Source organism: Phytophthora infestans, genomic scaffold, assembly GCF_000142945.1.
Source record: "Phytophthora infestans T30-4 supercont1.12 genomic scaffold, whole genome shotgun sequence".
NCBI classification, from domain to species: Eukaryota; Oomycota; class Peronosporomycetes; order Peronosporales; family Peronosporaceae; genus Phytophthora; species Phytophthora infestans.
The window spans coordinates 1,882,993-1,894,620 of NW_003303747.1; the positions used below are offsets into that span (position 1 = coordinate 1,882,993).

Below are 11,628 nucleotides of genomic sequence, written 5' to 3' on the forward strand. Positions count from 1 at the left end.
GCACATGATTAAGTGAGATCTTTTTGCGCCACTGAAGGATCGAGTCCCCATTATGGCGGGAAAACTTAGCGCAATTGGAAGACGAAACGTCGCTATATCGCAGCTGGCAGAAGTTGCAGTTGCGTCCTAGTTTAGCTGTGAACTAGGACAATTCGTTTCTAATGTAGGACTGTATCCATCCTAATATAAGCATTCAGTGTGCTGGACGGCGCTGAATTGATGGCAGGAGCGGTCAGTATCCCTTTCTTCCTCCCGAGCAGACGCGGTCGGTTTCGACCCCCTCGACGGAGCAAGCGCTAAAGTAGGCGGGGAGAAGCGAGGTGAAGGCAGTGGCAAGACGCACGGTTGTCTGGGCTGTGGGCACTGACTTGGGTACACATCTCGACGTAATATCGTCACGTCCACTTCTCTGCCTTCTGTTCACTCCTTGAAACGTCGAGAAGGGAGGAGGAGGAGCAAGTAGAGACAGTTAGACAGTTAAGTGTCCGATCCTCGGGACGTACACACGTCGCAGAGCCGGCGTTTGTGACTGCAGGACTGTCCGACCCGACTACTATGGCCGCCAAGCGCGACGAGCTACTGCGTCTTGTGGCCGCGCTAAGCGCCGCCTGTAAGCAGGACAAGAACGTGCTGAAAGATGGTGAGCTCGTGGACGCGCTGGAGACTCATGGCCGTCAGATCGCGCGACTCCGCAAGCAGCAGAAGAAGATGAAGAAAGCCCAGCAGAAGCTCGGCATGTCACCATCTCTCGAAGTCAACAAGACGGCCACGAAGCTCAAGGAGCAGGTGATGGCTGGGGAGAGTAAGGCTGCTGAGGGCGTCTCCAAACGCCGCAAACTCTCGCTCGACACAGAGACCAAGAGTGGCCACAACCACGACCTCAGTGCGTCGTGTTTGTTCCCGTCCATTGAGCGTCAACACAAAACCAAGCAAGAGTCCATGGGTGAGTGGATCTCATCTCTGCAGAGCAGTAAGAACGCTGCAATCATGGACCCCACAGACACCGTAACGTACTACCGTCCTACGACCCCCACGACCGTAGCAGTAGCCGTCGAAGTAAGCAAAGAAGCCGTGATGGTGAACCCTCTCAAGACGTTCCAGTACCACACTCGCCGCTCTGTCTCTCCTCAACTCAAGACTCCGCGTGCTGTGCGTGCTGCCTCGCCATACAAGCCCATGTATCGCTCTGCCTCGCCCAATACAGTTGATCTCTCGGCATCCTCGACGTCAACGATGGCTTCATACTACGACGACATGTGCGACGAGTACTCGGTCTCTTCCGAAACTTTGCGTCGATACAATCGCTCGGCTTTGGATCGCACTCCGTCCTTCGAGTCGATGGACTGGGCGCCGTCAGACGACGACAACGACGAGTCTGTACCCTTTCGGAGCATCGCAGACGACGTGGAGCAGCAATCTCCAGTGTCCAGAGTAGTGACTCATCCCAGTTCAACCCATTCAGACGCGCGTCTTAACGTCCTGGAGCTGCACTCAGAGAGTGGCTACTATTCCGCTGAAGAAGGAGAGCCTACTGCCGAGTCCTCATCTCGTGTGGCAGTGCCCAGTCTTCCAGTTGCTGCCAACTCGACGGAGGTTGTGATGGAGGTTCTGTATGGGATCATGGAGCACAATGAAAACTTCAAGTGGCTCATTGACCCCGTGAACCAGGCGCGTGTAGCCAAGTTGGTCGAGTATCACTTGAAGGAACAGCAGAATGATGATGCATCTGCGCAGGTTTATGAAGATGAGCAGTTTATCAACGAACTGCGAGCTCATGTGGACGAGCTGATCCATGAGAATCTCAAGATCAAGACGGAGAATGTCCGACTTATGGGCTCTGCTGCTGACAAGAACGTGGAGGAGCTGAAGAGACGACTTGCCTTGAGTGAGGAGGCTGGCAGTATGCAGGAGAGTTTCCGTCGTGAAGCTGAGGCTGCGTTCCAGAGTCAACTGGAGAGCAAGACGCAGCTGGTGTCGAGTCTGCAGCACGACCTCGAAGAGAAGGACTCGCAGATAGCTAAGTTGCAGCGCAATGGAGCTGAGCTCTCTGAAGATGACGATAGCATGTCCTGTTCTGAGGTTGCGAGACTTAGAAACACCGTGATGGAGAAAGATCGCGAGATCTGTCGACTCAACTTCCAGCTGTCGACGAAGCAGAAACTCGTCGATGAGATCGCCAAGAAGGTCGTGCAGCAGCTGGAAATGACGGGGGAATCGGCGAGCAATCATCACTTGGACATGGACATGTTCCTGTTCAAGAGCGTAGCGGAGAAGCAAGAGGCCATTGATGAACTCAAGGCCGCTCTGTCGTCCATGGAGCGTGAAGTGACTGGACTGGAGGCGCGAGTGGCCAAGAAGTCGCGCGAGACGTTGCTGCTTAAGACCAAGTTCAAGTCGATGGCTACACGCCTGACGGAGGCGAATGTCAATATGTCTCGTGTGCAGACGGAGAACGATCGTCTGGTGTCGTCGTTGAAGGAGAAACAAGGCAAAATGCGCGACCTCATCGAGTTCTTGGAAGGTAAGGAGAAGCAGGTGATGCACTTGGAAGAGCAGGTGAATCTGCGTCAGACGCAACTGGAGCATGTCATGACGGAGTTTGAGAAGATGCAGCGTCTTCATGACAATAAGAAGAGCACAAGTGGCCGTGCTGCTGCTCATCGTACGACAGCTGTGCATGCACAGTAAGCAGCGAGGCTCAGCTGGCTGATCCAAGCGACAATGCCCCATCACTGCTGCTGCTCGCCTGCTTCTACTCGTATGACGCCCAAGAAAAATGCCAGAAGACGAGGTGCTCGATCGCACCCGCGAAGACAAAACAAGCAACTAGTACTACCAAGAAATGCTCAGAAACATCGTGCATCAAGGTCATCATACACGACCCAAGACACCGCCATTTTTACATTATTATTTGATAAGTTATACGATAGGGAATAGCAGGAGAGCAGCGTTCCAGCCCCATGAGCGTTCGCTATAGAGAAGCCAGTCAAGCAACACAACGCCTACATGTGAACGTGTCGTTCGATCATTCAATCCAACAACCTTTTGCTTGGAATCATTATTTGGTTTTTAGTTTTAATGTTGTCGTGGTTTCCTCATTGATCGAATGGCTTCACGCTACATTACACTGGAAAAGATAAAGGAGCACAAGTCTTCGTGGTGCACAGTGTGCCACTTACAGCGTCTTCTCATAGACCACGCGCTTCCCAACGTCCGAGTGTTTGATCTTGTTCGAGATGAACGCACCTTTGCGACGAACAGGACGCGACGTGACTCCCAGTCCGAAGACAAACGTGGCGATAAACAGCAGGAACATTCCAACCAACAGCAGAATGGGAATCCACAGTGGCGCCGTGAAGAACGACGTGGTCAGGAATGGGAGGATCCAGAACGGGAACGTGAAGAAAGCCACCAGCATCGTGGGCACAGCGACGGCCAGGAACACAGTGAGCGCTCCAGCAGCCATGATGCCCAGCACCGCAGCCACAGCCACACTCAACTTGCGGTGTCTCTTCGCAAAGTCCGTCGGCAGTTGGCAGTAGCCGGACACGGAGTTGTAGACCGTGAAGACGATCGAACACAGTGTACCCACGAAGGCGTCACGGGCGTCCAAGAGCTTGGAGGCGCGTCCTGCGGCACGGAAGGCCTTGCGCACGGGTGGACCGAACCAGACCTCGGCGTTGACCTCCCCACGGTTGCCAGAGCCACGCGAAACATCTTTTAGACGGATTGTGAACTGGGTGGGGGATTTCGACTGCGACTGCACAATATTGGTGACGTCGAGCTCACCAGAACCAATGAGCTCGTCGCCAGACTCATCCGAGTACACTTCAAAGGTCAACAGAGCCTTGTCTTGCAGTTTGGCATCGTAGAAGAGCTCCAACTCGTTGTTGGATCGCTCGGTCCACTCCGGATTGGTACCGCCTTGGAAAGCCGGGTCTGTAGTCGCCCAGGACTTTGGACTCGAGTTGTCCAGCTGCACCAGCACTATAAGACATGTACACAAGGTTATCAGTACTACAGAAGAGGTGTATAGTAGCGAAATGAAAGACTGACCGAAGGGATCTTGACGCTTGCCAAAGTCCATCGTGGGAAGGTTGCGGGCGCTCAGCACCTTGACGTGGATAGTTCCGTTCATGGCCTCCAGGATCTCGGTGGCCGACTGGCTTGTAGCTTTGGGACTGGATTGATTGGTGGGGCTTGGCAGCTGCTTGGGGCTTGGCTGCTTTGGCGTCGGCTTCGGTGGCGACGCGGGCTTAGGAGCAATAGGCGCGGGGAGGTCGGCGACAGGGGCTGCGACTTCCGGGGCGGAATCGGAACTGCTGTCCGAAAATGATTCAGCGGCGGGTGGAGTCGGAGTGGCTTCTTGCTGCTGTTGGCGCTTGTTCTTGCGGGCCATATAGCTTGAGGCTCTGGTGGCGCGTTCTTAACTGGCGGAAGGAATCAGGATCGCGCATGCATTGTCGCCCACTAAATGAGCCAGTTGAAGTGACCTCGTGGGTTTTGAGGGTTAAACTTTATTTTGCAATTTTTTCTTTGAGGTTAATTAGCCTAACCTGTATAACAAACTTTCCTTTACAGAGGCTATCAATTAAGTTAGTCACCCAAAATCGTTTAGCCCACGCTTCCTTTGAAAAATCGAATGTGACGCCTTCGCGTAATTCTTCAATTTCACTTCAACGTGTGAAGACAAGAGATCCAGGACAGAGGTCAGTGACTAGCTAAAATACTGTCGCAAAAAATCGGTTTGCCTAACGGCTTCAACTTGTTGACCACCGACTTTTCCTGTAGAGCTCGTAAGTGTTGAAGGCAAGCGCGGGAGCTGGGTCGAGGCACCCTAATGCAGCAAACTTTTCTGCCGAAAGTATTGCGCCAGGGTTTTGTTGCGATCGGTATAGACATGCCACAATGATGAGATACATTATAGAATCTGTCACCGACCCCAAGTATAGTTTTTTTCTCTGATACAATTGGCGTCACGACTTCGATTGGTGAATTCTCCAGTTGCCTCTGGGTGTCATACAGACTGTATGACACGCAGTGGCAACTGTATTACAGTGGCAGCCAGGTTAGATTCACGAATACCGTGAGTAGCTAATTGTCGGGACGTTTTCGTCAACATTGACAGAAGAATCATGTTTCAACTCAATTCGCTTTGGGCTCTACGTGCTCCAACGCTGATAAAAAAAGACTGTTAGAACGCAGCTCATCACCGGCTGATAAGCTAAGTATGATTGATGAACATTCTGGTATACCGGTAGTACGCCTTCGTTGTGTCTGAATTGTGGAGAGTGTTTTTGACGGACTCACGTGTCGATGTAGACATCTACATTCAGATACGATTGGTGCAGGTAGTGAAAGGCACTTTATTAAGTATCATCGGCCTTGTCGGCCAGGTGTTCAGGCAAAGCGACTCACAAAAATCGCAACAATGTTGAAGTGGCCTTCCTCTCCTATTGGCCAATCATTCTGTCCGAAATAAAGGGTCCCACTGTTCCTCTATAGAAACTCCGTTCTTATACGGAATAAAACGTCGAATGGCCACCAGCAATCTGTGACGAGGATCAACCTTGCGCACTCTGAGCACCTCTTCCTGGCTTGCTGCTTAATACCTCGCCACCGTCATGCCCAAGGACAAGAAAAAGCGCGCGCGCAACGTGGGCACCGCTTCGGCGTCACAGAATGCGTTAGGTCGTACGCTGGCCACGCCCAACACGAACTTGGGCCAACATTTCCTCAAGAACCCCATGATCGTGACTCAGATCGTGGCCAAAGCGGCTATTCGCGGCACGGACGTGTGTCTCGAGGTCGGTCCTGGTACCGGTAACTTGACAGTGAAGCTTCTGGAACAGGCCAAGCGCGTAGTTGCCGTCGAATTCGACCCGCGAATGGTAGCGGAGTTGCAGAAGCGCATCCAGCACACGGAGCACATTAACCATTTGCAGATCATCCACGGTGACGTCATGCGCGTGCAACTTCCGTTCTTTGACGTCTGCGTGGCCAATCTGCCGTACCAGATCTCGTCGCCTTTCGTGTTCAAGCTGCTGGCCCACCGTCCCATGTTCCGCTGCGCCGTCGTCATGTTCCAGGAGGAGTTTGCCAAGCGACTCAGCGCTAAGTACGCAGCAATTGCTGGACCGTTTTTGACTAGTGATAGACACTCACGCTGTTGTTGTTGTGTGGCTGTTACTACAGACCCGGTGATGAACTGTACTGCCGTTTGTCCGTGAACACGCAGTTGCTGGCCAAGGTTGACCAGCTGCTGAAGGTTGGACGCAATAACTTCCGTCCGCCGCCCAAGGTTGAGTCGCGTGTGGTGCGCATTGAGCCTCGCAACCCGCCGCCGCCTGTGAACTTTACGGTGTGTAGACATCTTGTAGCAGAGCTTGTTAGAGATGTCAAATCTGACCTTTATCGCGGATGACAGGAGTGGGATGGTATGATCAAGATCATCTTCAACCGTAAGAACAAGACACTGCACTCTTGCTTCGTCACCAAATCTGTTCTCAAGATCTTGGAGGAGAATTACAAGACGTACTGCTCGCTGAACAACGAGGTAAGGACGTTCGTTTCGGACAATATGATTGGTTTCTCAGTAGCTCACTGGCTTTGCATCATCCTCGTAGCTCCCGGAAAGCGACATCGCCATGAAGAAGAAGGTGGAAGAAGTGCTCTCGTTCGAGGACTTTGGATCAAAGCGCGGAGCCAAGATGGACCAGGACGACTTCCTGCTGTACGTTTCCTTTGTCGCGGTTCATAATGTTGTGCTTTGTGCTAACAGTTCAATGCTTTTATTTGTATCTGAAGGCTTCTCGAGCGATTCAACGCTAACAAAATCCACTTTTCGTAGTGTGCAACAGACGCATCTTTCTCTTGTTTATATCGGTATATAGAATTCACTTTTTGCCTTCTTCACTTCACGTTCACCCCCACACATTTATTGCCGTTGACCTCGATGGTGCGGAAGGACTATCAGCGTTTTTGGACGCTGCTTTGGACACTCGCGAAAATAGATGCGAAACCACAGCAAGACACTTCCCATGCTCTTCAAGACTCCCACGCAGCTTTAGCCACATCAAGTTTCAACGTCCGACTCACTGCTTCTGGCCGACAAGTAAATTAACGTGAAATATGGAGCGGGAACGCGAGCGAAGTAGTCGCGACGATCGAGGCAGTGACGACTACGGGTACAGCTATCGCGACAGCGAGCGAGTTCGATCGAAGGATCGGAAACGCGATTGGGATGAGCGCAGCACAAGCAGCAGCACAAGCAGCAGCCGTGACCGGGAAAGACGTCGCGACAGGGACAGCACGAGGGATCGGGACAGCACCAGGGATCGGGACAGCACCAAGGACCGGGACGGCACCAGGGACCGGGACGGCACCAAGGATCGGGACAAGGACCGCGATAGAGACCGCGACAGGCACCGCGACCGCAACAGGGAGGATCGCTATCGCACGCGAGACCGTCGAGACAGAGAACGCGACTACGACTACGACCGCGACCGAGAGTATGACAGACGTGACTACTCTTCATCTCGCTACAGTAGCTCTTCGTTCTCTCGTCCAGCCACGTATGACCCTCGCCTTGCTCAGCGAACTCAACAGAGAAGTCGTCGAGGTGATGGCGATGAGGACGACGAGGATATGATGCGCAGGAAGCAACTGCAGGACGAGTTGGGTCTCTCAGACGAAGAAGAAGTTCCCTCGAGTAATGGCGACGTCGGAAATGGTGTTGGTTCGTCACGTAGTAACGGTACTTCAGGTGGTGACAGTGAATTGAGAGCGCGTATCAAGGAGCTCCAGCGCGACTTGAAGGACGCTCGTGATGCGGAACAGAAGGCTCAGGAATCTCTGAGTAAGCTGCAGCTACTCAGCAAGTCGCAGACTGCCATTCTTAAAACCTCCATGAGCAAGAAGATCCAGCAGAAGGATGAACTGGTGGAGGATATGACGATCGTTATCAAGGAGCTCGAGCGGAAGCTAAAGGAGGCAGGTGTGGCCTTCGAGTCGTATAATGTGCCAGAATCTGGCAAAGTAGCGTCAACTCGATCGGCTGCTGCGACAGACAATGACGCTGAGGGTGAAATCAACGCCATGAAGGCCGAGATGGAGCGTTTGATCGAAGAGAACAGCGCACTCAAGGCAGCTGCGACGAAGACCAGCAGCAGTGACTCGAAATCGCCCCCATCAGCGCAGTCTCCTCCAGAGAATATGGTCAACAGATCTGCTCTTGACAGTGTGGAGGCGGAGAAACGTCAGCTCTTGCGCCAGATGAAAGACATGCAGCAGCAACTAGCCACACTCAAGTCAGTGGCAGCAGCTTCTCCACCGCCAGCACCACCAAAAGCGGAAGGCAACTCCAGCGCGCCTCCACCAAATTCGGAGGACATCCAAGCGCTGCAAATCAAGGTACGCTATGGATGGCATGCCTGGTGTCAGATCGCAGGCGTTTGTAACATTCTTGAGCTTGTCTTGTAGCTTTCTGCTGCCGAGTCCTCGCACCAGGACGCTCAGAAAACGGTATGCTGAAGGTCTAGCATTTGTTGACCCAGATTCCGTCCTAAGAGTGTTTTATTTCTTGTTTGGTGCTACCCAGATCCAGCGTCTTGAGAAGGAGGTCGCTGCAGCCTCAGCCCGAGCAGCAGCAACTCCAGAGCCTACCAACCCTGAGCCACAAGGCCCTTCCAAGCTCGAAACAGAACTGCAGGCACAGGTTCGCGAGATGGAGACTCGTCTCACTGAGCTGCAAACTCAACTGGAGCAACAGAAGAAAGAGAGTGAAGCAAAGAAGACGACAGCTGACGAGCGCTATGCGAAGCTGAAGTCGACAGCTGAAGGCGAGCTCAACAAGATCAAAGAGCAAGCCAAGAAGGCCATCTTGGACCTCAAGCGTAAGCTGGAAGTCGCGTCGAAGGGACAACAGCGCAAGCAAGCAACGATCACGAACTTGAGCACACAATTGAAGGCTCAACGTACGGACCTCGTGACTCTGAAGTCGCAGGTCGTGGCTCAACAGCAACAAGTTCCAGTGCTGGCCAAACAGTTGACCGACAAGATCATGCAGCGTGTCCAGAAGCAAGCTGACGCCATGGCCGGCGTCGTGGATAACTACAAACGCGAGATGAAGGAGCGCAAGCGGCTATTTAATCTCGTGCAGGAGTTCAAGGGCAACATCCGCGTGCTGTGTCGTGTGCGTCCAATCTCGAAGAACGAAGTCGCTCAGGGCAGCAAGATGATCTGCAAGTTCCTGCCTGAGGAGATCACACTGGCCGGAGAGAAGGGCAAAGTGAAGACCTGGGAGTTCGATCACGTCTTCGACATGAGCTCGACGCAGGATCAACTCTTCTCACAAGTGAAGCCTCTCGTGACGAGTATTCTGGACGGCTACAGTGTGTGCATCTTCGCGTACGGCCAGACTGGTTCGGGTAAGACGTTCACGATGTCGGGACCTCCAGAGAACCCAGGAATTAACACGAGATCACTACAAGAGCTCTTTGAACGTAAGAGCGAACGTGTGAAAGAGTACCAGGATAAAATCACAGTCAGCATCATGGAGATCTACAACGAGCAGATCCGTGATCTACTAGCACAAGACGCTGCGAGCACAAACCTGCAAGTGCGTCAAGGCCCCACGGGTAACTTCGTCCCTGGTTTGATAGTGGTACCTGTCCAAACGCTTAATGAAGTCTTTGAACTCATCAAACGTGGTAACAAGAACCGCAGTACACACGCCACAGACATGAACGAGCACAGTAGTCGAAGCCACTCGATCCTCTCCGTCCAGCTGAAGAGCCTCAACATCGTCACTAATGTCGTCGCTAGTGGAAAGCTCTTCCTTGTTGATCTTGCTGGCTCTGAGCGCCTTTCAAAGACTGGAGCTGAGGGCCAGCGACTTAAAGAAGCACAGAACATCAACAAGTCCCTCTCAGCTCTTGGTGACGTCATTGCTGCTCGAGCGAGCAAGCAGAAGCACGTGCCATACAGGAACTCGTCGCTGACGTACCTGCTCCAGGATGCTCTTGGTGGCGACTCGAAGACTCTCATGGTGGCATGCGCAAGTCCGGTCGACTACAACAGCGAAGAAACCTTCTGCACACTCAACTTTGCTGCCAGGACGCGCAGTGTTGAGATGGGCAAGGCCACGAAAAATGTGGCCCCAGGCACATAACTCGTTAGTCGGCTAAGAACACCGCACACTTGCGCATTATACCTTGCGACACAATACCTTTTCTTGATTATTATCGCAGTAATACACTACGACTTTACTATCATACTACTCTTCGCGTTGCGTGAAACAAAAAATAGCTGACTTATAGCTCATGCTCGACGTCATTTCCGAGGCATTCTCTTATCATTTCCCTATAGCTCGCCTCAAGCCACGGACTGTACTTCGTGGACACTTTGAGATAGCTCGTCCTCGGCTCACTCTGAACGGCTGAGACACCTTGCAAAGCTGTTGATAAAAAGAAAGGTTTCTACCGATTTTTCAGCTGCTACCAAAGAATTTAAATTAATATTCATGTTATAATGTAGTATTTCATAAATGATCGTTTAATTCTGGATATACATATTTAATTGTTGATGGCAAAGTGTGATATTTCGATCTTCCATTAAAAAGTTAGCGTTATACTTCACAAAGGCAATGGAAGAATTATCCGACCTCACTTAATTTTTTTATGGGACATGGGGGCTCATTATCGTCCAATTAGCAATTTGTTATTAGCTCGACCCAATCGAAATTCTTCAATATTTTATTTTAAGCCAATCAGAATGTGGAAGATGTGGTAAGTCCTCTACGCCAGCCATTCTGACGTATCGGGTCGGAGGCGGACTAAAAATAGTTGTATCCGTCTACAAACGCCAAGTGAAAGGCATATCACTTACACATTTGCAGCCCATCCGTCTTATCCGACCAGAATGGGCTTAGACGAGCTAAAACCTGGCAACACCAAGCGTGCCAAGGAAACAGCCATCAAGGTGTTTAAGACGGTCGTGAAGAGCGAAGATGTTGAGTTTAACTATGTTAAGCAATGCATTGAACAGGATGGTACAGGTAATTATTTGGTGTCTGTGTTAGATAAGTATGACATGCATCTTGCATTTAACGAGGGCAAGAAGGGCAAACCACTTGCCCGGAACACCTCCATGCAGTACTACAGATGTGGCTTTTTGAGCTCTTCCCCGTGCAACGGCACATTGTCGAAGCAAAATTGCTTAGCATGGGGAAGACGCTCGAACGCTTTTGCATGAAGCGAGACGGAAAGGTGGTTAACAAAGCACCACCATGCTCAAAGAATGACTTAAAAAAATGATGCTGTATTTGTATGAGAGTGCATGTTCCCCTAGCGACAACCAAGATGCTGCCTTTTTTTATGTGGCACCTGTTCGGACGTGCTTCCGATCTGTCGCTTGTGCACAAGCCAAACTTGTCCGTCGATGCGGCCGACGTGTTCTTCGTACGCTTCATCCGAATGAAAACGTCCGAATAGCAGAAGCTCTCGCTCTTCCCGGACACCGACTTGGTCACGTGCCCGCTCCACGCGATTGCCATGGCCCTGATCACGCAGTCCGCACCGACACCGGCCTTGATCGACAACTTGCCGGGGATCCCGATCGAGGCCGCTG

At 51.9% G+C, this 11,628-nt stretch overlaps 4 protein-coding genes across 4 annotated transcripts; 3 read left to right on the plus strand and 1 right to left on the minus strand.

Moving 5' to 3' along the window:
• Nucleotides 1-269: 269 nt before the first annotated feature.
• PITG_08043 (uncharacterized protein) lies at nt 270-2,884 on the plus strand (the record flags this gene model as incomplete). The annotated part of the gene is made up of 2 exons (XM_002904187.1): nt 270-1,447; nt 1,496-2,884. The coding sequence occupies 2 exons, from the start codon at nt 556-558 to the stop codon at nt 2,686-2,688; spliced, it is 2,085 nt and encodes a 694-aa protein (XP_002904233.1).
• A 177-nt stretch (nt 2,885-3,061) lies between these two features.
• PITG_08044 (uncharacterized protein) lies at nt 3,062-4,421 on the minus strand (the record flags this gene model as incomplete). Its single annotated transcript, XM_002904188.1, has 2 exons — nt 3,062-3,987; nt 4,057-4,421. The coding sequence occupies 2 exons, from the start codon at nt 4,397-4,399 to the stop codon at nt 3,176-3,178; spliced, it is 1,155 nt and encodes a 384-aa protein (XP_002904234.1).
• Nucleotides 4,422-5,624: 1,203 nt separating this feature from the next.
• PITG_08045 (dimethyladenosine transferase) lies at nt 5,625-6,850 on the plus strand (the record flags this gene model as incomplete). The annotated part of the gene is made up of 5 exons (XM_002904189.1): nt 5,625-6,118; nt 6,196-6,361; nt 6,428-6,556; nt 6,627-6,733; nt 6,808-6,850. The coding sequence occupies 5 exons, from the start codon at nt 5,625-5,627 to the stop codon at nt 6,848-6,850; spliced, it is 939 nt and encodes a 312-aa protein (XP_002904235.1).
• A 281-nt stretch (nt 6,851-7,131) lies between these two features.
• Nucleotides 7,132-10,171, plus strand: PITG_08046 (kinesin-like protein; the record flags this gene model as incomplete). The annotated part of the gene is made up of 3 exons (XM_002904190.1): nt 7,132-8,412; nt 8,482-8,523; nt 8,600-10,171. 3 exons carry the CDS (start codon nt 7,132-7,134, stop codon nt 10,169-10,171), a joined length of 2,895 nt encoding a protein of 964 aa, XP_002904236.1.
• Between the last annotated feature and the right edge of the window lie 1,457 nt (nt 10,172-11,628).